This window comes from Myripristis murdjan, chromosome 15 (genome assembly GCF_902150065.1).
Source record: "Myripristis murdjan chromosome 15, fMyrMur1.1, whole genome shotgun sequence".
Lineage (NCBI taxonomy): Eukaryota > Metazoa > Chordata > Actinopteri > Holocentriformes > Holocentridae > Myripristis > Myripristis murdjan.
In genome coordinates, this window is record NC_043994.1 from 20,590,540 (window position 1) to 20,616,182 (window position 25,643).

Genomic DNA, 25,643 nt, shown 5'->3' on the forward strand with positions numbered 1-25,643 from the left:
CCTAACCTTAAGCAAATATGGCATCAGTGTTAACTAAATGTGGTGCTAGTTGACTTGGTCTGTATCAGCTTATTTGTGGAGGTCTTACTCAAATGTTGCATTTGGTAAAAACAAGGTTTTACAGTAATTTCACTGCATTTGGCCATTTCGCAATGGCCATTATGAAATTAAATGGGGTTACAACACTGAGACATTATAATTTTAATTCAAATGCATAATGTAAAAGACCACCTACTAAACAAGAACACATAACTTAAAAATGTTTAATTATTTTTCAAATCAGAGCAAATAGTGGGACCAGAGCAAAACAATATCTTATAGCCCTCATCCTTCATTTTTGCTCTAACCTCCAACACATTATATCACAGCTCAACATGAATACTGCATGTCTAATGATGCTGAGTAAATTCTGATGAACCCTCTGTGTATTATCATACCTACTTGATTTTTCCACACAAATCTAAACCTCTCCAGTGCACCTGGCCATATTAAGATCAGGAAATAAGATGACATTCATATCAGAAATTTGGTATCATACCCTCAAACCCCAGGGGACAGCGGCACTGATAATCGCCGATTAGGTCCACGCAGGTGGCACCATTTGCGCAGGGAAAGCTGCTGCACTCATTTGTTTCCAGTTCACAGAGCAACCCCTCAAATCCAAGCATGCAGCGGCAGGTGAAGTTATACTGCTGGTCCAGGCAAACACCATGTTCAGAGCAGTGATGGCCAACACAGTAATCAATGTCTGCTTCACAGTAGACTCCTGTGTATCCTCTGGGACAAAGACAGCTAGCAAAAGATTAAAGAGAATTTTTTAATACTACGTAATTCTTTACATTCCTCAAGGAGGGAGAGTTGTAAATGTCAATGGGTTTCACAATAATTGCCATTCTGGTCCCTGAAAAGCCTCAAGATAATTAAGGTTTGACCACTCACCTGTACCCATCAATTTCATCCACACACGTGGCTCCATTCTGACACCAGTGTTGAACACAATCGTTGACATTTATTTGGCAGTTCTGACCAGACCAACCAGGTGTACAGACACAGCTGTAGCTGCTGGCGCTACTCAACAGACAACGTCCTCCATTGGCACATGGCTGTTGACACAATATAAAGTCATCACATACATATGCCAGGAAAGAAAAAAAAAAAGCTTTCTGTGCAAAAAATGAAATCACCTCACTCTAACTGGTGAAGTGATTTATGGTAATATCTCAGACTGTGCCGAGCCTTATCTGGACAACAATATAACCATCACGTTACAATGCCGCTCCCAATCATTTCCTGCTCCTGGGTCTCTGAAAACGAGCTTCATTACAGCCACATGGCACACTCATGAATACTGATTCATGCTTGATGCTAGATTTCATTCAGCATTGCATGCAACACCTATGTCTTGTGTTAGAAGAGGAGATCAATGGCCACTGAGGGCTAAAGCTCACAAAAGCTCTGTCTAGTAAAAAAAAAAAAAGTGCTACAGTGCTAGCTGGTATATATAGTCGTGAGAAACAAAGCGACTAAGGAAGAGATGGCTGGTGGGAAGATGTATAATGCAGACATCTTGGCATTTCTGTAAGGGGGCCAACACAAGCCTTCCTCCACAGTGAGTGATCAGCTCCATCTGTCATCTGAAGAAACTCCTGTGTTCGGGTTTGTTTGTTTGTTTGTTTTTTAAGGTAGAAGGTTGATTCGCCCATACAAAAAGAAACTGAAGAAAACAAAAATACAGACACTGTCAGGTGGTAGAGGCCTTCTCAAACCTAGAAATATGCTCCTTTTGTGCATGCCATAAATGCGTGTCTGACAAATAATCACGCAGTTTCACCACTGCTTATAAATCTGCAAGATGTGCTTCTCAACACATCAAACCACACTGAAAAGAAAAATAATTGAGCCTTGCTGATTCAAATGTGTATCGTACAGTATAAATACCTGGCTGGCACACAAACAGTTTTTCTCACCTTGAGAGCAGTCAGCATGCCTGCTGACCTTTACGACTTTAGTTACATCCCTTTTAACGGCGTCCAACTGTAATGAATATACGTATACGTATATATGTATGGTTACTATAAGCCCTCAGAAAAAAAACTAGTCTTATTTGTTTTGGGCTCAGTCTATTACTTTCTTGAATTTAACACTGACTTGATTGTGTTGCGTATGGCAAAATCTGAAGTAAACCACAATTTATCAACACATTTCACGTGGAAGCAGTTATTTCTTTCATTAGTCAGGAATTTGGTTGGATCATAGGGATCACCGCATCTGCTGTCAGTTTCCTTGTGGGAATTGAGCTTATTGCTTATCGTCTTTATGTAAAACACAGGATTATCCCACTGTTTATGAACGAGTTTCTGGATAAATAATTGATACCTTTTCACTTAACTTTTTCGCTTTGAAATTCGCAGGATTCTGTTGATGCTCTTGCAGGTTAAACAACTACACAGTCTTTCTACTTTCCTATTCAACATGTTTCTGTGATACTGGGCTCTTTTGTTTAACTTGTAATGCACAGTGCTTCCTGTACATTATCATAGATATGGTTAGATAGGGTCTCATCCCAAATAAAGTGCACCATGGCTAAATTGGAAATGTATGAAGATCATCCTCTCACCAAGATATGAGTCTGCAGCCGAATGACAAAACACAGGGGACAAGAGCTCTTGGCTTCAAAATGATGTCTGTAAATGAACTACGTGTGAAAATGCAGTAAAATTCTCTCAAGAGACTTATTTGTTATGGTTACCCATTGCTGGGTCTGTTGTGCCTACCTGTTGTTGTTTTTACTATTGCACAAAGTGCACATAAAATGCAAATATCCCTAAATGCTGATAGGGGCTCAGTGCTATTACTTCTACCTTTATGTGTGTAAAATACAGATTACAGTGTATCCTTTGCCAGTGCTATTTGCCTTTTTACCCCATTTAGACATCAACTATTTCTTCAGTGGGATTTCCATTACTGCAAACACAGTATTGCATGAGAAGGGGCTAAAGTTACTGCTTTTTACCCACTTGAAAGTTTCGAGGGCAGGGTGCACGGCAAGTATAGTTAAGGCCATCCGGAAGATCCAAGCACTGAGTCTTTGGTGGGCAAGTGCTGTTGGGCAGAGCACACGCATCTATGTCCACCTCACAATTGTTTCCCAGAAAACCTGCAGGAAAAGATGAGATATAGATTACAGAATTGATGTAATACTTCACCGGCAGAGAGAAGGCTTTAATCTGCAATCAGTGTGTCTCCATCATCATGAGATCAACTGCACCAGGCCAGATCCACTACACCACTACAAAAAAAACAAAAAACAAAAAAAAACAAAGTGCCGCATAGCAACATAATAGATTCTTTGTCTTGTCCCCGTAGAAAAACCCTTATAGATGTAATGAAGAAGCCACTTTTGATGTAGTGCCATTTTTTCAGAAGTCTTATATGCATGATTCGACCTAGTTACTCCTAAACTTGATACACTTGGCATAACCAAGTGTTGAAGTCCCTGGCAACCAAAGTGACAGTAAACTAACAGAAATTGTTTGATGCACTAAATTGGCTTCATACTTGAAGTTGAGCCAGTAATGAAAGATTTATTATTGAGTACAAGATAGTACAGTTAGGGGATGGTAGGGATTGGAAAAAGCAAGCAGACATAGACCAGAAACTTAAAGTTTCAACAGAAAAAGTCAGCACCAACGTAAGATCTGACTTAGTGATGTGGTCCAATGCACAGTGGACTATTTACATTGCAGAAGTCATTTTACCGTGAGACGATGCAGTAGATGAGGCATATCAAGCTTAGATGTATACAGAACTAGCAGCAAAGGCTTAATAGCATGGCTGGAAAGCCAGAGCACACTCTGTGGAAGTTAGTTGCCATGGATTTGCGGCCACATCCAGCACTAGTTTACTCAGGGAGCTGGGGACTCATGATCAGGGATTACAGCAGGCCAGAAAGGCAGCTTCTGAAGCAGCTAAAAAGAGCAGCCAGTGGCTCCGGCTGAGAAGACCCCAGCTGGTGTCCGAAGTATGGAAATCTATCTTATGTCTAAGACAGAAGATAAATATCATATGATGGCATAGCTGTGAATCCTGAAGTCGGCAGTCACACGTCATGATCAGCTCTAGATATAACTGTCTTGCAAGAGTAAATATGCTGCTTGCTTTGGAACTGCTGAGCAGGCCGTCTCGAGCCAGAAGGACCAGCCTTCGTTTTAGTGGTTTTGGCAAATAACTGTTTGTACAATTCAGTTTTAAATGCATGAGCAGGATGTGTTAACAAGCAGCCTCACCAGAGAGAGAAATGAAGCTATTACACATAATTTTGTGAAAAACGTTTGTGCCTCTGCATAGAAATAGGTTAGTGCAGATGAGGGCAGTTCAAATCAATGTTGAAAGCGGGTACTGGGGGAGGTGGGGGCACGATAACCTACTGTTGAGCCTTCTGGAGGTGTCATGGGCCTAATTCAACTAGACATCTGTGATAGGAGGTTCCCTCTTGATAACACCAATGACATAGCCCTCAGTCCATCCCTCTTTCCTCTAACATCCAAGCCAGGATTTCACATAGATGCTCACAGAGATAGCACAAGAGCAGCTACATCACAACCTGTGTACTGGAAAATATAGAATATTTTATGTACAGAGAAAAAAGAAAAAAAAAACAAAAACAGAGGGGCAAAATCGAAATTTGCTAGATCTGTTTATCCATGGTGTGATCATATTTTTGCCAAGTGAATCTTTTGGGTAAAACAAATACACAGGGCTCCTGAAAAGATTGTTAAAGGGACTTTTATTATGAACCCCCTCTGAGCCCTTTGTGAAATGTTTCTTTATAAGTATAAAATATAAATACATTTTTTATTTGTGTATATGGCAGAATTGGAGTTAATATTAAAACTGAGAGGCTTTAACATTAGCTAACACTATTACCTGTGTTTTTAACATGTGGGTTCTGTGTCATTATAGCATTGCTAATTGGTAATACCTCGGGACATTATTCAACACATTTTAAAATATTGATGTAGTTGGTAGCAATTTTGTGCTGCCTGTGTTATTAACATACGGCTCCTGTGTCATTAACATAGGGGTGTACCTTACGCATACAAAAGACCCATACAAATCATCAGCTGATGAAAATAGCATGCAAGCCGCTAAGTGTCATTTTACATTGTGTCTTCATTCAGCATCTGACGAGGAGAAAGAGGAGATCCACCGACCCATTTGTCATTAACACTGCCATTGTCCTTCAATGTTTCATTGAACAGGAGTATGCAAAACCAATGTTTGATTATAACCTATGTTACATTTCCCCAAAGAGCAAGAAACAATTGCTAAAAATAACAGCATCCCTGAGGCACATTCTCATGAGAAAATCTGACATTACCTGGTCACCGAGACAGGCTGCCGACAATGTCTTTATTTGTATGGGCAATAATACTTTCAATGAACGCAAGTGAGAGAAGCTGCCAAGGAGGTAAACTCTGCCCTGCCAACTGCACGGAGCTCTTGGGAGTGGTCCATCAGGTTGCATCAATGAGTGTAAATTCGGACTCAGCCGGTGCAGCAAAACAAACAATTACTGAAAATTTATATTAATAGCGGTTTCATAACGTAATACTGACACAATTCGATTGCACTACTGAGGTCTGCCAATGAGCTTGATGACATTTCTCAGCTGTCAATCACAGGCCCGGGTTGTGAGGAGGCAATATGTTGATAATGTGAATAACACCTCGACTTTGCCTGGTTACTACTACTATATTGTGCAGTATGTGCTGATCAGCGGGCTTTTTCAGGATTCAATTTTTATAATCATTTAGTAGGCAAATATTTCTCCAACATGAGTGTACGTGAAATGACAGCGTAATGCGCTGTTTTTCATGTTTGCAAATTCCACAAGTAGATATTAGGAAATTGCTATCCAGCAAGTCATATAATAAGACTGTCACACATGATGCTGTGCAACAGTGAATGATGGTGTTATTAACCGATCACCGAATTTATCACGGAGGCACAGTGAGGAAGGGAGAGAGAGAGAGAGAGAGAGAGTAATACTTCAATTACTGTATGAGTTAAGTACGACCCACCAATTGTAGATTTTAGGAGTGTCGACTTTTATAAATATATAGATGTTAGTATGAAGATGTTAGCATGACCATTCCACATTAAGTTAAAAATCTATACGACATTTATAACAAATGAAAACCTTTACAGTGCAGGAATATTACATACACCTAGTACATACAGTGCTGTATGGTTGACAAATTATGACTGTTGTTGAATTCAGCATGTTCAGTATAGACAAAGTGTGTTACTCAAGAAAAGGCGACGGCACTTCAGTTTGCATAAAAGACAGACTTCTTTTAAAATTATTATATTTAAGTAAGTATTAAGTAAAAAGTACCAAAAAACAAACGAACAAAAACCCTAACCCTAACCCTAACCCTAACATATGAATAAAAAGAAAAACATTCAATAAAATTGGACAACTAACAGTGTATAGAAACATATATTTAGACTTCTCTGATCTAAGTTCTTCAGTCAGATTGTTCCACAGTCAAGAAACCCAAAATGCAAAAGTTAATCAAATTTGTTTTGAGTCTACACGGTGAAATGGCCAGAGGGGCTCTGACTGAGGCTATTCTCAATGCACACAAGGTTAAAAGGTTGCTTGGTGCCAGACATGTCTGGCACCAAGCAACGTTTAAGACGTTTTTTGTCTGTTTTAAAAGGTATCACGTAAATACCATATCATAACTGCAGTTTCTGGCCACAGCCCAACATACCTGTGGGACACTGGCATTTGTAGTATCCAACCAAGTCATTACATGTGCTGTTGTGCTGACAGGGGCTGGAGTCACACTCATTGATTTCCGTCTCGCAGTAGGTTCCTGAGAATAGGCGAAAAATGTTGCAATTAGTTGTATTTGTGTTATACACTTTATGAGGTTTGAAATATTAAATATAATCTAACTTGTGAGTACATATGGCATGACTGTTTTGAAATATAGCTGTGCCATATGCCCCCTTGTACTGTGGCAGGGGCAGTATAACATGGAGGCTCCCGGGCACATAAATTCTTGTGCTGCCTGCAACTCTTTCAATCACTGTTGTCACAAAACAATGTGTCATAAAATTAGGCTACAAACGTTCCTTTACTAAGACACTGCAGCATCTATCAACTTCTGTTGTGGAGTTTCCTATTTAGTGTAGACAGAGACTGAACAGTACGATGTTTGAGATGGTGAGCATATGGAAAGGCAGTAACAGATGTTAGTGAAAATATATCATTTGTCAGACAGGCTCACTTTCTTGTTAAGAAAATTGACACTTAATGGCAAGTACTGCGGCAGCTGAAAAGAGCAGATGAGGTAGGTGACGCAGTTTGTTTGCTGAAGACTATTTTGGAGCTCAGCTGCCTCTGCAGCTGCTAGCTCTACCACTAGAGTGGGGGTGGGGGTATTCCAGAGGAGGTTATTAATTTACAATGTCCTGTCATCAATTACGGAGCAGCAACGACATGTAGTGAAAGTTCCTTCTTGACAGTGGCAACCTCATGCTACAGCACAAACACCGTGATTGATATCATCTGCACAGTAGTTTCTACAGGTCATGCTGTGCAACAGCAAATTATACAAATTTGTCCTACTGAAAACTGAGAAAGGCCTATGCTCAATTATAGCTGTGAACAAAATCAATTACAAAGTAAGAACATGTGGCATTGTTAACATAGGATTATTTTTATGAAACTTACATGATATGAAATAAAATAGTTTTAACTGCACCCTTCCTTAAAGTAGGAGTCTAGAAATATTCAAATATGAAAATCTCCCAAAACTGTAACAAATGACCTAATTATGGTCAATATCAACTCAAGGTTCTTCACAGATGCCTCTGTGAATGCTGTTTTTTTGGCAAAATGCTCTTGCTCTTGTGTACATTAATTATTCATGTCACAGATCCTTTAAAATTAATAGACTCTCTTTTGCTTCATATGCATTTCACTTATGCTTCTGAGAGAACTAAGCCAGAAAATAATCAAACACAAGGTCTTAACATGGCAAATCTTCTGAAGAATTAATTCTGGTTTTGCATTTCCCTATTTAAGCATGCTACTGAACATCTTTGGTGGATCCTGACTTCTTATTTGATGTTCTTTTGTTTGTTACCTTGTGAATTAAGACACCCACTTCCATAAACCTCAGACAAAACAGTGTAGCACAGCGCAAAATCTGCAGCGCAGTAATTTGAGGTGATTCATAGTTACTGTGCTAGTGGCTACCGCTTCAGAAACACTGCACTGTGGTGAAAATCAATATGTAAATGAAGTGTTGCATTTCAACACCCCTTCATCATTCACGGCCATGTTCAAGGCACAATGGATTGCAAACTAGACATGTCAGAAAGGCAAAGATCAAACCAGAACTCCCTTCATTAAGAGAAGAGGCTGTATCACATGATGCTCTGCTATTGCTGTAAGTGCAATGTCTGCTATAAGTCAAAGTGAATTAAATGAAGACACCCTCTTATTGGCATATATGCCAATTTAACCTTAACCTGTTTTTAATGCACATAATGGAGATATGGGAATGATAGAGAGCAAGTTATATTTTTTGCACAGCACTGCATTTCTGTGGATCACTCAGAGGGCTTGGAAATAATCAGAACGCCAAAATGGTGCAAGCAGCAAAACTCGGATAGTGATCATGGTTTATGAATAAGGAAAATGCATACTGCCACCTACTATATGTCATTAACCCTGTCAGTGAGTTTTATGAATATGGCCCATTATACGTATATGAACGAGACCAGTGCAATTCGTGGCAACAGTTGTTGTTCCCTGAAAAATAAAGCCTTCCAAAATGAAACACGAATGCCAGGGCTTGAGTAATGCATCCTGAGTTATGATCTATGATAGAGTTCTGTGAGGTTTCCAAGCAAGGCTTGAAATTAAATTGGCCTCTCTAGGCTGCATGGCTCGAAATTCCAAAGCAAAAATCCCAGGATGCCAGAGAATGATGAATTCTATCAGTCACTAAGACCTGCCATGGTGTAAGAGACAATTTTCCATTACTGAAGTGGCAACAGATTTCAGCTTTGAACAGAAGGAGAAAAAAAAATCCTTGTTCATGTAGTGCTATGTAAGGGCTTATCTAACTGACAGGTGAGTGTGTCAGGACTTAAGACTAGATGGGGAAATGTGCTGGGCCAAAAGCTGACCACACTGGGGAAAAATACTTTTACATTCACTAGTTTTTTTTTTTTTTTTCTTTAGCAATTGAAAAGGAGAGGTACTGTGCAGTGCTAACATCACAACTTGCGCACAGCTAAAATAATAATAATAAAAAAAAAAAGTATAATCTGTGTCTCACTTCATACAGACTTTTTTAAATCAGCTGTCATCTAAATTGTTAATTTTGGCATTAGATTTACACACTGTATTACTAAATAGGGATGAGGTGCCTGTGATATGCAGGTAAAAGGCTGGCGTACTGTGATGTTATACTAACATGACAAGCATAACTCATCTTGGCTCATGATATTGCTTGAGTGGAATTAACTGTCATGAAAAGCAATGTAGCACTCATGGTCTTACATTATGGAGAAAAATGGCATAGTTGTGATGAGCTGTAGACTTGCCTTGAGTTCATGCTTGTAAGTTAATCTTAGTTGTTGTAGGATTTACCATATCGCACTCCCTCGCCTGTTCTGCTGCAACACAACAGTGAGCTCCTGCCAAGCTGTGCGGCTGGCCAAGAGGCCTACAAAGACTGCCAATGACCACAGTATACAAATGTATGTTCATCATTGTCACTTCTTCAGTGTAGCCATGCACTGTTTTCCTGGCAGCCAGCTTAGTTATACTCATCTTAAAACATTATATGGCTGGGGAGCTTTTATACTCGCTACACACATTACAACTGTCTCTTTTCATCAAAATGACATGGTCTGTTGTAGCTTTTTCCCACTACGTTAGAACTGTGAAGCATATTTTTTTCATCTTCATATTTTTGGGGATTTTGCTTAATTTTTCAGTGGCTTCTGTTGCAGACTTTAGCAGAGGCAGGCCATGAAGCGATGATGCAGTGGTGCCGCTTATAGAAAATACGACTAACTTTCTCCGTTTGTGCAATCTGTATAGCCTTTCCAGTATGTTGTCAATGCTTGGCTTTGCATTTGATAAGAGAGCTTAAAATAAGTCCTGACAGCCAGCTGAACTGGTCCATGTATATAGCACTCAAAGGAGAAGCGTTTTTCTTTTTTAAAGTAACATTTTCCTTAACACCCCCGCTTTGTATATGAGCCCCTTCCTGTTCCCGCATTTTTTATAGCTATTGTCACTGATAACTAAACAAGTTTCACCCATGTTCCAAGGTGGCAGCTAATTAGGAAGCAATTTAGCAGAGTAGTTTGATTGAATGCAAGCAGTAGTAGGGCTCTGAAATGCCACTCAGGCAATCTTGCTTGTAAATAAGCACAAAGGTTAACAATCACTTCATCAAGACAGTCTTCCAGTGCTTATAACCTGTGGTTGTCTTAGAGTTCCATTTTTTTTTTTTTTTATTAAACTCTACTTATTTAGATAGTTATTTTGGACTGAAAAAAAGTATTGTTTTATTTATTTATTTATTTTTAATTGTTCTCTTTGTACTTTGTTGTGGCTGCCAAGTGTAAAGAAGAAATCTTTTCACAGGCAGGTGAGAAGAATAATGGGACATACAAAGTCTCCAACAAAATACTGAAAAGCTTCAGATGTGTCCCAATAGTTTCATACCTTTACTCTGTCATAAACAGCTGCAACTCGACTGAAAGTGTTTGACTTTCATCAGTTTCTTGATGTTGTGCGAATACAATATTACTACTTTAACTACTACCACCACCACTACTACTACTAATCAGAAGACGAAGAAGAAGAAGAAGAAGAAGAAGAAGAAGAAGAAGAAGAAGAAGAAGAAGAAGGACAACAGCAACAACAACAACAACAACAGGAAAAGGAAAGGGAACAAGGTCAGAGTACCAGGTCAGCTACAGAACAGCAGCCCAGGAGCTGGTTGGGATTCAGCTTTTTACTCAAGGACATTTCTGTGAACCTCTGCTAACCAAAGAAAACAAAATAGATACATTTACAGTTTGGTACACAAGCCCACGTTCAGATGTGTAAAAACAATGGAGTGGCCACAGGCAGCAGCGTCAGAAGTCCTACAAGCAGAGCGCAGATTTGCAGATTGCCGCCTTCGCTGCAACCTGTGCAACCTGTGCTGTATGCTGCGCTTCACATCTAGAATATTTTTTTCAGTGTATTGAAATCCCTGTATTCACATTACAAAAAATATAGCAAAGTCGTCTCACCTGTGAAGCCGTGAGGGCAGATGCACATGTACTGTGGGGGCGCTGACGGCTGACTTGTCGTAATGCAAGTGGCTCCGTTCAAGCAGCTCTTTGGGTGCATCAAACAGGCATCACCTACATACTGACAAAATTCTCCTATCCATCCAGGGGCACAGACGCACTGCAAGGAAGATGTACCATATTCATGTAATCAGTGTTACGGAAACCATGAACTAATCATCCACTTCAGAATTAATTCATCATCCTTCAGTATGCATTATTTTTGAGGTCAAGATCTATTCAGTTCTCTGAGGGCATCCTTGTGCCAGAGGGCAGTAAATGAATTCCCTGAATGACTTGACCAATGATTTCTCATTTTCCAAGGGGAAGTGGATCAAACAAATAGCATAGAAATAGCCCATTTGCAGTGAGAAATCATATTTTGATCATGCCTGACACTGGCTATAGACACACCCACACAAAGCATCTAAAAGTAGATCTCAGACCAAGCACACTCTCAGTGGTCTAATGGAACAAGACTGATGGAGAATAATTAGGAGCTATGGGGCATTAGAGAGCAGTCTCAGGTGTTGTGTAAGAATACAAAGGTTTGAGGGGACTGAGCAATGGAGAAGCAAATTAGACCAGAACCTGTCTGTCTGAGAAAAGCCTCCACATCCTCACAATGATTAATGGGCTAGAATTGGATTACTGTTGTCTGTAGACATATACCACCAATATTGTTTTTTTTTTTTTTTTTTTTTTTGTTATTTAACTCTTTTTAAATTGCTGAATTATCTTATATATGTGCACATTACAGAGATTTTATGTTGTACTAGGCAGTATTTATGTTAAACATTCTGTATCCATCATAATATCTACCGGCATTGGTAATCTTTTGTCTTACATATTCAGAGACAAATCAAAATCATTACTCGCTCACTACAAATGGGAAATGTATGTCAGTAACGAGCTAACACAATTTACTATCAATGCATTATTCAGAAAGCTCATATGACAGTCTTTGCCAGTGAGCTAAAAAAAAAAATTACATGCATAAATCATGCTGCAGATAGGCATGCTGAAGTCGTGATACACTAACAATACTTAATCAATAAAGTGATCACGCTTGCTATTGTTTACATCTCACTGCCATATACTGCATGTCAAACACTTATCTTGTTATCAGTGAGCTGGGTCAAGTAACAACCAATTCCAAGAAATCATGTTAATAATCTCACTCCTATGTTTTTATCTTAAATATTAATGATTCATGTCAAATCACAGGAATAAAAATGCAAAGACATTCAAAACATTCAGCACTCGATGCTGAAACAAAAGACGTTTGAGGTACCTATCAGTGGTCTGCTGGGGTGTTGTGAACGTGTTTACTTTCTGCTCATAACTTCCAGTAAGGTACTGTATGAGTCATATATATTTATATATTTTGTTTCTGAGTATTTCATTAAGCCTGAAACATTGAATTACTTACCGTATATCCGCCAATTACACTCAAGCACAATCCTTCATTTAGGCAGTTGATATTGAGCAGCCTGCAGTAGTCAATTATTTCTTCACAATTCTTCCCGGAAAAACCTCTTAGACATCTGTTGAGAGGGGGTTAGTGTCATCAAAATCAATTCACCTTGAGCCTTGAGCACTAATAAGCCATACTTTTTTTTTTTTTTTGTAAGATACAGTATGTACGGTTTTGATATTGTGTTGTACAGCTGTGTGTGACACAGACCTGAGTGAAAGACTGTGAGCAAAAAAGTACTTGGCACTTGTTTTGACCTGGTTGGATCACAGGGGCTTATTGTATGAGAACATCCACGGTTGTGCCAGGTAAATTATAAAGCACAGATAAGTTGTTTTTAAAATATCTCTCTGAACTTGCTCTGTCTGTATTACAGCAAGAAAAAACAATCTAAATATATTCCTTATTTAATCAGGTAGCTTTACTAATATCTACATCTCTTTTTAAAGACAGACTGAAGAGTAGAAGAAATATGAGAGAGAAAATACACAATACGCTTCAGTCACTAGTCCCAGAAGTCAAACAGCCAGCAACATACGGTGTATACATCATAAAAAGCAACCGCAAACATGATAGATAAAATGAGATATGAGAGTGTTGGGGGCCAAATAATTCCCAAGTACACAGTGCACAGTACCAGAAACCTGACAAGTTCAGAATTTATGTAGAATACTTAAAACTAGCCAGTCCTGTGATTGGGTGCCACAGTAACTGGATTTGAAAGACAGTCCAGATATGAGATAGAGTGGCAGCCTCAACATGTTCATAGATAAACATAATTCAATGCATTTCCCTTCTCAGGCCAGCCAAGTTTTTTATATCAATCCCACTGGTGAGTGCAAAATCCATTCTTATCTTAGGTGGTTTAGCCTGTTGTTCTACAAGGGTGTTAGTTGATAATTAATAATTATGGAATATCTTGCTGTATTCCAAAGCATTTAAATAGCTGTACAACATTAATCTGGCCACAGTTTGAATACAGATACAAAGATTAGCAGTGCTGAGAGAATAAATGGTTAGTCTGATTTCAGGACAAGTTGAAGAACAAAAAGAGCAGTAACAACCTGGTTTAGAGTGGCGTTCAGGGCATACACAATGGCATCATCAGTGTAAAAAGGAAAATACAAAAGCTGTTGAAAAACTATTATTCATATATAATGTAAAGAGGAGTGGCCCAAGGAAAGCAATTTTGATTTAATTCTGTTAGCAACAATGGCCTGAGGTCTTCCAACAGGTTTAGAGCCAGTTATCAGGAAAAAATCTGGACCGATAAGAGCAACTTGCTGAGTAAAATATTACAGAAAACAGTATGTAACGTATCCTCTGTAATAAGTAAATGAACAGACAGCATGATGCATTTTTAAGGCAATCTTAAGACAGATATTTGGCAAACTATAATGGCACAAACAAGTTTGGAAACTGTATATGAGTGCATATGTTTAAGTGAAATCTTGTGATTTTTTTTTTTCTTTTTTTGAGTAAAATATATTTCCCAATCACATGACAAATGGAGAGAAAAAAAGAAGCATGAAATGAAAAGGGGAGAGATTTTCAGAGGACCGTGAGACTGGCCTCTATTAGATCCCTCTATGTGCTTCACCTGCAGGCATAATCATCTCCCTTGGATACACAGCTGGCATTGTTGAGGCATGGTGAAGGGGTGCACAGGTTCTGCTGCCTCCTGCATGCAGGGGCCATATTACCATCTGCACAAGCACACTCAGAGGCCTGCATACAAAGGCAAAACAAACCAGGTCACCTGTCAGCTTGAGAAAACAAGGTTAGATTGCACCAAGCTAGATGAAATCACTACCTCAAAACCATAATCAATAAAACCCAGGGACATAAAGAAGCATACTGTAACCACTAAAAATGGTGATAGTTTGAATTTGGTCATTCCACCAGTCATTACTGACCTTGACAATTAAACATCTGAAAATAAAGTGTCATCCTCATCAAGGGAGGGTAATAAAAAATAGCGAGAATGCTTATTTAAATTTCATGCTGTAGAGAGCTTACAGAAGAACATTAATACTGTACACATCAATTTGATATATGTCCCTATTACTCTAGTCTACTCTTGTGCTCTTCGGTGGATTGCGAACTGCTTAGTCCAAATAGCAAACTCTGTAATGAAGAAAATGAAGGTCAGAAAACACAATTATCCCATTATTGTATTTTAGAAACCCTATTGGCTTTAAGAAAATGTGTGACCATATAACATTTTCAGTAAAAGGTGAAAATTGTACCAAGTATCGAATTAGAAAAAAAGCTTGTTACGAGCGCTATTTCAAACTGGCACTAAAATAAGCAAAGGGTCATTCAATTAAAATGCTAGAAGATGAAAACTCCCCCTTTCCCCTCCCTCTTCTTCAGAAGGAAATATTAATTGCTGCTGCAGCCTTTAAAATGACACCATTTGATCTTCTTATGTTGTGCAATGTCTTGTTTATTTCCCTCAAAGGTAAAATAATAGATGAGGAAAATTAAGGCTTACATTTCCCCCTACAGAGCAGATCTGTTCCTCCTGACATGCATATGACAAGCAACTGGTATTGAATTGGGAGTCACAGTTGAGGCCCCTGAATCCTTCTGGACAATGACAAACAAATCCATCGGCGCTCTCCTCACATGTGCCACCATTTCTGCATGGATTTGGAATGCAAGGAGCTTTCCTCCTCTCACAAAGTGAGCCTGTAAAACAGATGATTACAACATTAGAGCGATTTTAGTTACAGAATTGGAAAGGTTATTCTTGCGTGTATAAAAATGTAATCTCTGCTTCTTCAGCTGTTTTGTGGCTGAATTGTGAAAAAAGCAACATGGTAACAGCCTGAAATAGCAACAGAACAATATGACTGCAGTTCATGTGAGTGACATGACATATAGCCCACAGAGGGAAGAGATGATTGATGTACTTAATCAATAATCAGCGCACTTGAGATTACACAGCATGGGGATATAAGCACAGGAACATTATTTGTCACTATGCATGTAAGCGGCTTACATAAACATTTGCGCAGTCAAACTAAAGGCAGGAACTCATTATTGTGTACAAAGCACCACTGTAGTGAGAATTTATCTTGGCCTATGACTGATGGTACGTAGTAGAACTTAATTGCTCATTTCAGACACTGTCACAGTGAATAAGCCAAACCAGCGGAAAACCATTTAACACCAAAGATTTTATCCATACTGTGAATTTTTTTTTTTTTTTTTTTTTTTTTTTTTTATATATGAGGGATATCCTATGCTGCATATTTCACTTGAAGAGTCACTAGATTCTTTGGTCTTTGGTACTGTACAAAAAAAAAAAAAAAAATCAATTGCTCAGTTTGCAATGCCGATATCAATTTACAGTGGATACCCAGTTACTTATAAGCAGGGGCGGACTGGGACAAAAAATCGGCCCGGGCATTTTGGACCAGACCGGCCCACCACATTTGATAACGCACACCTTTCCAGTCTTTTTGCTCTCTTAAATGTGTATACCAACCGTGCAACTCTTTAAAACCATAATGCCATGCAATTAGTTAGCTGTCATCAGCAGTGTTGGGCACGTTACTTTGAAAAAGTAATTAATTATAGTTACTAGTTACTTCTACTAAAAAGTAATTAATTACCAGGAAAAGTAACTATTATGTTACTTTTTAAAAAATTGTTCAAATATGTCAAATTACTTGGCTGCCCCAATCATACTGGACTATAGTACTATAGTGGAACAATAAAATACAATAGATGAATAGGAATTGAACTTTTTTATTCTATTGAACAGGCCACAACTGGCCAACGCCTTTTGGGCATCTATTTCAGATTGGTAAGTGCAGGTGCCTATCAACATGAATGGAGAATGAGCCCAAACTGCACATAGGAAGGTCATGGCGACAAACAAAGTATACCACACAAATCCTTTAAATCTGAATCTGATTCGATTGGTATATATATCTCCCCATAAAGTTAAAGTAAACAAGTAAACAAGGCATTAAAAAAGGCAAAAAAAAAAAAACAAAACAAAACAAAACAAAACAAAACAAGGCAAAATAACAATAACAATAATAATAATAATGATAACAATAATAATAATAATTTAGCACCTGGGTTACAAATTCACAAAAAGAGTACAGAAATGAAAATTACAGAAACCCTAAATGCCACTGTGTGTGTCATCTAGCCAGTGACAGGCAGAATCATAAGAATCACTTCACTGTCATGGTTAACAACAAAGTGAGGTAGGCTAATAAAGTAAAATCCGCCTTTTGTCCGGGTGGGGAATTGAACCCAAGATCTCCTGCATGGCAGACGGGGGCACTATCCGCTCTACCATCGGGAATTTTTTTCTCTGGCATTGTTTGGGCTTGTTCTTCATTCATGTTGATAAATTACGAAAAAGCGAAAAAGTCCGATCGGTTTGAAAATTGACAGCCGCTTTTTTTCTCGCAGTTTTTCTGCGCCACTTTTGCGTTTTCTCTCCATCTCAGTAGATCCTATGAGATAACCTTCGACCCGCGTTGCACTGCACACCGGCTCACCGAGCCACAGGCTCGTGATATTATTGGGCCAGCCCCGTGTCAGTGAAGAAAAATAACCAATGGGCCGCAGAGCAGCGTGTCTCAGGGGCCGGCCCGGTGCTGAGTAAACAAACTCTTGCAATGACTTTACTTGCCGAAATAATTATGTAGGCGGGACCAAACTAAGCAAAAGGGGTTGTTCAGCAATGTGATTGGGCCAGCCCAGTGTCAATCGGGCCGCTGATCTACTGATCTTACGGTCAGCTATTTCAATAATAATTAAAAAAAAAAAAAAAGTGTCGGGGGACTGTCGGCCCACTTAGCACATCGGCCCACCGGGCAAATGCCCGGTGTGCCCGATGGCCAGTCCACCCCTGCTTATAAGGTACAGCTAACTGGCAAGCAAAACTTGGTGCCACTCTCATTTTACACCTGTTGATATTATTCATTCAACATTAACATTTATTGACTCTCTCCATGTCAGAGAAAATTAGATATACACTATATGGACAAAACTATTGGGCCACCTACACATTATGATATCTTGTATGACATCCCATTCTTAATCTATAGGCATTCACATGGAGCTGGTCCCCCCCTTGGCTGCTCAGCCATGGAAACCCATGCCAAGAAGCTCCTGGCGCACAGTTTTTGTGCTGATGGTAACGCCAGAGGAGGTTTGGAGCTCTGCAGTTATTGAGTCAGCAGAGCGTTGGTCACTTTTACGCACTATGCACCTCTAGAAGGGAGGAAATTTCACAAACTGACTTGTTTCAATGGTGGCATCCTATTACATTACTATAACAGCACCACATTGGAATTCAGTGAGCTCTTTGGAACGAGCCATTCTTTCACAAATGTTTGTAAAGGCAGACTGCATGGCAAGGTGCTTGATTTTATTCACCTGTGGCAATGGGACTGAATGAAACATCTGAATTCAGTGATTAAGAGGTCTGTCCCAATTCTTTTGTCCATAGAGTGTATGTCAGCCAACATGGAAAATGTCATGAGAGGCTGAGAAGAATCCAAAATACACACTTAGTTTGATTCGCACACACTCTAGAAAAATATGAACAGGGAGTGAGAGTGCTTAGTCCAGCCTTTCATACATCTGTATGAGGCAACTGCAAGGATATGAACACCACAGAGCATTTTGACACCTATGTCCAGCATACTGGGAATTTAAAACCGGGCACAGTATGCATTTTTATATATATATTATTAATGCTCTGTGTATGATTACATCATCCCTGTTTCCGGCTACACCTAATACGTTGAGGTTACTTAAACATGGCTACAGTTAAACAGCTTTGCTTTTCACTATTATAATTAGTATGAACAATTGTAGATCTACTTTTGAGGTATACTGTAATTCTGAACAATGAAGAACATAAGCTGATAATGTCAACTAATATGGCATGCTAGGAACAATACATGAAATAAACAATTTCTCCTCCCATCTTCTAAAGTATAATATATATTTTAAAAATATTTAACTGAATGTATGCTAAATAAAAATATGTTAGCACCATGGAAATAAATACATTAATAACAGTAAATTAAAAAAGATTCAGGACTGCTGTAGTGTCAAAAAGGATTTTTGTGCCCGTCATGTGCACTTTCAAAAGATTAAGTAATTCTCTGAGCCTATGTGTGGTCGGTCATTTTCTAAGTAGTGAACAGCCCCAATCCAGTACACACCCTCCCCACCACATTCACTGTCACTGCCACCAATTTACCCCAGACAGAGTAAAGCTATAGTGACATTGTATGCAAAGGATAAAATTAGAATGAATTCACTGCAGGTTCAAGGTGAATAAAATTTGATGTTATTCCCCAGTGAGGGTTTTCATTTTTGTGTTCTTCAGAAGGTGCCTACACATTTATCTTTCCAGTGACTCTTTCTTTGCATATTTTCCTTAATCCCCCTGCTGATACAAGTGCTCATGTCCCAGAGGCTCCTCACAGCCTCCTCTGTGGGCATCAATCTTACTGTGTACACCTTCAGGGCTTGCTTTTGCCTCATTTTCCACAAGAAATTGAGTTTTCATAACTTGTCCACTAAAACTTCCAGCAATATAAAATATCTTCAGACACATTTCCCTCCTGTCTCATATATGCACAGTATCAAAGGCGGCCATTGTAATCCTTCTCTACAAAAGACTGAAGAATCTATTAATCTGTAGAAATTCTAGATTAGAATGGACTCCATGATAATATAGCTCTTTCTTGTTTTAGAAGTGGATAAAGATTCATGTTTGTTCTTGCACCAGTCTATTCGTCTCATAAGCCTTGTAACCATTATAAACCATGGTAAAGCAATGTATATAAAGTAACATATTTGTATCCATTACTGCTGTTTAGCTGCTGTGACTGCTTGTAATGTCAGAATTAGTAACTGAATTAATAACCATACTTTCCAGATTTGATAATTCTATTAACGACATTATGAAAACAAATAACACCTTACATCAAATGGAAAATGGCCTTATAAAGACGGTCATACCATCCAACAAACACCCTAGGGATAGCGCACACGAGATTCAAATCAAAAGAAAATCTCATTTGAAACGTCCCATGAGTTTGGCTCATTATTCTGTGCGCATAGACTTTGGCCTGTGAGGGCAGCCAGCGCTGAAGCAGCCACTAACTTCCAGTTGATTAATGAGGCAACTGCAGTGGGGAGGTAGAGGAAGCACAAGCTCCACAGAACTCCCAAGAAGCTGATGGGACAGCAGGACAGCATGACGACGAGGAGGCACTCAATGAGTCCCTTTACTTGAATGAGAAGGAACAATTAAGGCGAAATAGATAATAGCTACAGTACAACAAAGCGCATGCAACTGTCAGCTTTTTTTTTCTGATAGGAGTTACATGAATAATTTGTTTCAAATAAAAAAAAAAGTGGCAAACACTTTTACAGGGGCTGCATTTTTTTTTTTTTTTTTTTTTTTGTTTAAGTTTACCAATTGTGCAACCTTGGAGAGATTTAGCTATTTACTAGGGTAAGGAAAAAGACTTATCATGTTCATTATCTCAGCTGAAGGTTAGGTGGTCTATCGGTGGGCCTCGGTGAGGAATCTGTATTTTTCAAAAAGACATTTTGTCAAGCAACATATTGTTTTTTATCAACAGTAATAATGACGAGAAGAATTTCAGACATTTTTTTTTTCTAATTGGCTTACTGAGCCAAAAGGAATGCCAGAGAGTGCTGGGAGTAACCTTGAGAGTACATCACCCAAATAATAAGCTGAAAGCCTGGGTTGGACTCTACAGGCAAAGCTATGACACTTCAAGAATGTTGCCAGGACAAATTGTGCTCAAAACAAAACAATGAATCAATGCGGAAAGCCACCTGGACTTTTAACTCCAGAAAGTTCATTGCAGGCTTGTTTGTACAGCAGACAGTGTTATCCAGGGCAAATCGCAGAGTATACAGGTCTTGTAACCCATTTGTGTGTGATACCCATTAACCTAACTATACATTACTGACACAAATGAGACTCATTACCTGACTGAAGGTTGAGACAGTGGTGTCTCATAAACAAGCTTATCAGCTAACAAAGGCTCTCCGGTGCCCTGACATGAGTCTTCTGGCCTGCAGTGTAAATCACAGTGAAGGAAACAAACATCTTGCCTTCCTGTGAAAAACTGAAAAAGCATAACGACCTCAATAATGTCATTTGTGGCTATATTTACAGATGCTCTCTATTTTACTAATGGAGAGAGGAGTTTGCATGTATGTATGTGTTTGCATGTATCTAATGTATTGCATTTCATCATTTGTTTTTGCAGTATTGTGGTTTCCTGACATAACAGATCGCTATGGGTTCAATTGTAATCAAATTTTTATCAAATTTCTTTATTTTTCTTGAAAGAAATAAATAATCCATGGGAACTTCTGATTTAATGTCCTCAAAACTGTAGTTCACATAGTAATTGTTTGCTGTAAACCTTTATTTTACAGAGCCGAGACACGGTCTATTTGCCGGCACTCCCTTATTTTTTTAATGACTGCACGTGACTGAATGTAACATGAGGTTTCAAACGAAGTGACTTGAACAGACAGTTCCACAAATTATTGTGATAAATATAACGACAAGTGGTGGGACCAGCTTTCAAGCCCATAAGGAAATGATGGTCTTTTACTGATATATGGCTTTTGAAGTTTTCAGCTTTGACCTTTACAGATAGTAGCACCCTTAGGGCAATTGGCATCATGCTGCATATGGAACTGGGATGCAGGATAATATTTTACAGAGCCTATGGTATGGAATGTCCCATAGAAAACGAGTGGCTGGGTGAAATGATTCGATTGTTAGGGGGTCAAAACTGCGTGGGAACATTCAAAGATTAAGTTTTCACTCACATTACTTTTCACTGTAATAGGGACTATCCATCTCTATTACAGCTACAACCAGCCAAATTACAGAGCAGCTTACCGGCGTATCCTGTGTAACAGATGCATCTGAAGGACGTAGGAGATGCCTGAACACATGTCCCGTTCTGACAGACTCTGTCGCAGTTTTCCTTCCCAATCACTTCAGAGCAGTTAACCCCTAAAACAAAGTGGTACAACAGTTAAGCACTAACACAGAGAAACAGAGAGACAGGCTGTGAGGTAGACATACATTGTTACTAGCCATTTGAATTTCACACTGAAAAATCAAATAAATCAATAACCGTGTAGGTATGCATATGCTAAAGCAGAAATGACCATCATGCTGTCCTCGGTGTATATAACAAAACACACATGGATAGTAAGAACCCCATCATTCTGAAGTTATCTATTTTTAAGCAAGCTATTTTTAAGTAATGCTAGTAAGTAGTAATTCTCTTTGCCTCACTTGAGCGATGATCAGATGTGGACCTAACACATTAACTTGATGAGACCATCAATAAATATATGATAAGAGAGCTGTGTACCACTTTGAAGCACTGCCATTCCCATGTTTCTGAACAACTTTTTTGATGCCAGTTAAAAGTAATACTAGTTTTTAACTTACTCTTAACTAATCTGACTGATGAAAGTCAGTATTGCATAGTTAGAAGTACACACTGAAAATAAAGGTGTTTACGCAGTAGTTCTTATCTTGATAAGACATACACTGATAATTAACAGGAACATTAATGTCTGCAGTTTTCTTGTTTTTAGTAACATCATATTCACAAATTCACCTTTGTAACTCAATACAATGGGATAATCCATACTGTCAGTTGTTAATCCCTTTCTCAATTCGGACTAATCATGATTGAAATTTCAAAAGTCAATAAGCATTAATGTTCAGATTAATTCAGTTGCCGCACCAGTGACTGTTAACCAGCCTTACAAATCAATAGCATACCATGACCTTTCACTGCTGAAAAGCTAATGCTTATAGTAATTTGCCAAGGCCTATTTACCTTCTGAGTGAACATATTTGGACTCATTCATAGCCACCTTATACTATGTTAACAAGGGTCCCCTAGAAACTACAGTATTAACTTTCCCTTAAATCAACATTTGTGAATTCACCCTGCCAGACAGCAGATGAGCTGGTGAACAGAAATACTTTGCATGCATTCCCGAACTGGATAAATAAGTAATCACAAAACTGCCCTGTCACATGGACGGGAAAAACTTTACATGGGTAACAAGAAGTATCAAAATATTTACATTATTCAGAGTCGCTTGAAAAAGTGTGTTCAGATGAGAAAAGTGCGCTCAGATGAGGTGTTTTCCACAGTCAAAATGCAAATATGGCATTCTGCCTTCAGGGCAGAGCGGCATGCACAACAAAGGTGCATCAGTCGGCCCAGAGCCCATCGGTAATCAACATATAATTACGCATTAAGCAAGGCTTGACAGCATAAGCCACTCAAGCTGAATGACAAGTCAATCTAACATTTCCTCGCAAAAATATTCAGTGAAACAAAAATAAATGTTTATCCTTGACACAGGGTGCCAAGAACAAGCATAAGATACTGTATCTTAGTAGAAAGTTTAATGCACTCATTTCCATAAAAACAAAAATCTAAACAGCCTGCATGACTATTGCATGCAATGTATCTATTACAAAGTTATGAGTACATGTATTAAAAAAAAAAAACAGATAATAGTTTAAAGGAAAATATCAAAACAGCGCACTGTATCCATAATGCTCTCAAGTTATATAAAAAAATCAATATAAGGTAAATGAATATGATGCAAAAGGATCTGAGTAATATTTAGCATGGACATTTTATTTTGCCTCCATCTTTAGTGCCAAGCTGTCATGGCTGTGGTGTTTTTGCACCTCAGTTTCCCAGAGAAGACTTGTCAATCAAACCGTGTGACCGGCGCTCTCTGTTGATGATGTCTGAGTTTTTGCACATGCCACCCTCTTTTCTCTCTTCAGCCACGGTGGCTTTCGATGCTCACCTACCCAGTTCTTCTTCTACTTAGTCCAAACAAACTGTTGTTGTTGCTTAAACACAAAAATGTTTGTTTGTCTGTTTGTTTGTTGCATGATTTTTCCCCGGGAAAGACCTACCAGACGCTGTGTGTTCAACACAGTTAATAAAGCTTTCAAATACTGTGTTGAATAACTACTGTGTTAAAACAACTGGTGAAAAAACTTAGCAAAATAGCAATGTTTGTTTATATAAAAATGTTGCTGATTATTACCCACTAAATTATCATTAATGCAGTGGATGAAAACAGATTAAAGCATAAACTATGAATGCTGTACATTCATGTAAACATTTCTCCAAGCAGAGCTGTTCTCTTGGGCAAGCATAACTCAATACATTTAAATAGTATCTGATTTATAGTGATGACAGGGTGCAACAGAGGCCAAAAAATCAATGGAGTACAGCAATGTTTGTAGATGTGTCCAGTGATACAGCTGTAATTCAGAGAATAACAGTCATTCAGAGAGCACAGCATTTGGAATGAGTTGGTTTCGGTTTTGTCCTTACCTGTAAAATGTGGAGGACACAAACATTTATATGTTCTGTGGCTTGGATCTGTAGATCCATTGCTCAAACAAACTCCTTTGTTTTCACAGGGGTTATCCAAACAAGCATCAAACTTTTCACAGAACCTCCCGGAGTAGTGGTGGCGGCATTGACAGCGGTATGCATCTTCCCAGAGGCCTGTTTGACAAATGCCGTTCCCCGAACAAAGTCGAAGCAGCGGAGAACTCTGACAAAGTTGTGTTTTCACAGACACATTGAGCCTTAAGCCCAGCTTACACAGCTGCGTATCGCCGTCATGCAAAGCAATAAAGTAATGATGACCCGGGACGAGCCACTTGGGCTCCACCGACTCACGCTCATTTATATTGTGGGGGAAAAGGAACTGATCTTTTAACAGTCCATCTGTGGAACAGCTCTCAAAGTTCTCTTTGGACACGTTAATGAGTGTGATGCCATATGACTGAAGTGTTTCATCAGCAGACATCAACAGTTTGTCTCCGTGTTGCAACTGAAGGGGGCATAGCTGCGGAAAGCTGAGAGGTCGCCCACTCGACTCCTCTCCCTCCTGAGAGTCCCAACACTGGGAGACATTTGCACAGATGCTGTCAATTAGTGTCCATTTCAATTGAACTGTCTGTTGGTGAACGTGCCATTCAACTGAAGCTTCCCTGTTGCAAAACGTCTGGCAATGGGCTCTGTTGGCAATGTAGCTCACATGGACAATAAGGGCAATAATCAAGTGACGAAAAAATCTCTCCATATTTCTTATGTCTCCCTGTGCAATCCAAATCAATCTGGGACTTTTCAGACCAGCTTGAGTCTTGTGAGGATTGGCCAAGGGAAAGGGTAAGTATCACACTTCAGGTCATGAGATACTATCCAGAAGAAGTCCAAATAACGAGCATCATGGTCAGCGCAGGGCTTGTAGCAACCTGAGGAAAATAAAAAGCTTCATTAGTGCTTTATAACCAGTAAACAGAAGCTACTTTCTAACAATGTGAGATTATTTTATAAACATAACAGCTTTGAATATTTCATGAAAGGACAACTTATAGCAGGAGGGCAAAAACAACACTGAGACAACACTGTCGCTCTAAGTATTTTGTTTCATTTTATGATGTGAACTCATGGCTGTATCGGCGAGGCTGCTGTCTTCAGCTAGTCTCCCGGAGCTGTCATAATCATATGCAGTGCTGCTGACCACCAAGTGTGTCACAGTAGCCTCAGCCTCCCTGAGGTTTATACAGAGAGTGACAATGTCAGATAAAATATTCTCTCTCCCCTGCCGGTGCCTGATACCTCAGTGTCAGGCGTTGAGATGAGTTAAAGCAGAC

At 39.0% G+C, this 25,643-nt stretch overlaps 1 protein-coding gene across 1 annotated transcript in view; it reads right to left on the bottom strand.

Annotated features, from left to right (window-relative positions):
• eys (eyes shut homolog) overlaps positions 1-25,069 on the bottom strand; it is a 163,165-nt gene extending 138,096 nt beyond the window's left edge. Inside the window, exons 1-10 of the mRNA XM_030071113.1 lie at positions 24,310-25,069; positions 21,813-21,929; positions 15,360-15,556; positions 14,463-14,590; positions 12,818-12,932; positions 11,347-11,506; positions 6,783-6,887; positions 3,018-3,157; positions 940-1,103; positions 539-792 (exon numbers count right to left, since the gene is read on the bottom strand). Of these exons, the coding sequence (XP_029926973.1) occupies positions 539-792; positions 940-1,103; positions 3,018-3,157; positions 6,783-6,887; positions 11,347-11,506; positions 12,818-12,932; positions 14,463-14,590; positions 15,360-15,556; positions 21,813-21,929; positions 24,310-25,069 (2,140 nt within the window). The remainder of the gene's footprint in view (positions 1-538; positions 793-939; positions 1,104-3,017; positions 3,158-6,782; positions 6,888-11,346; positions 11,507-12,817; positions 12,933-14,462; positions 14,591-15,359; positions 15,557-21,812; positions 21,930-24,309) is intronic.
• Between the last annotated feature and the right edge of the window lie 574 nt (positions 25,070-25,643).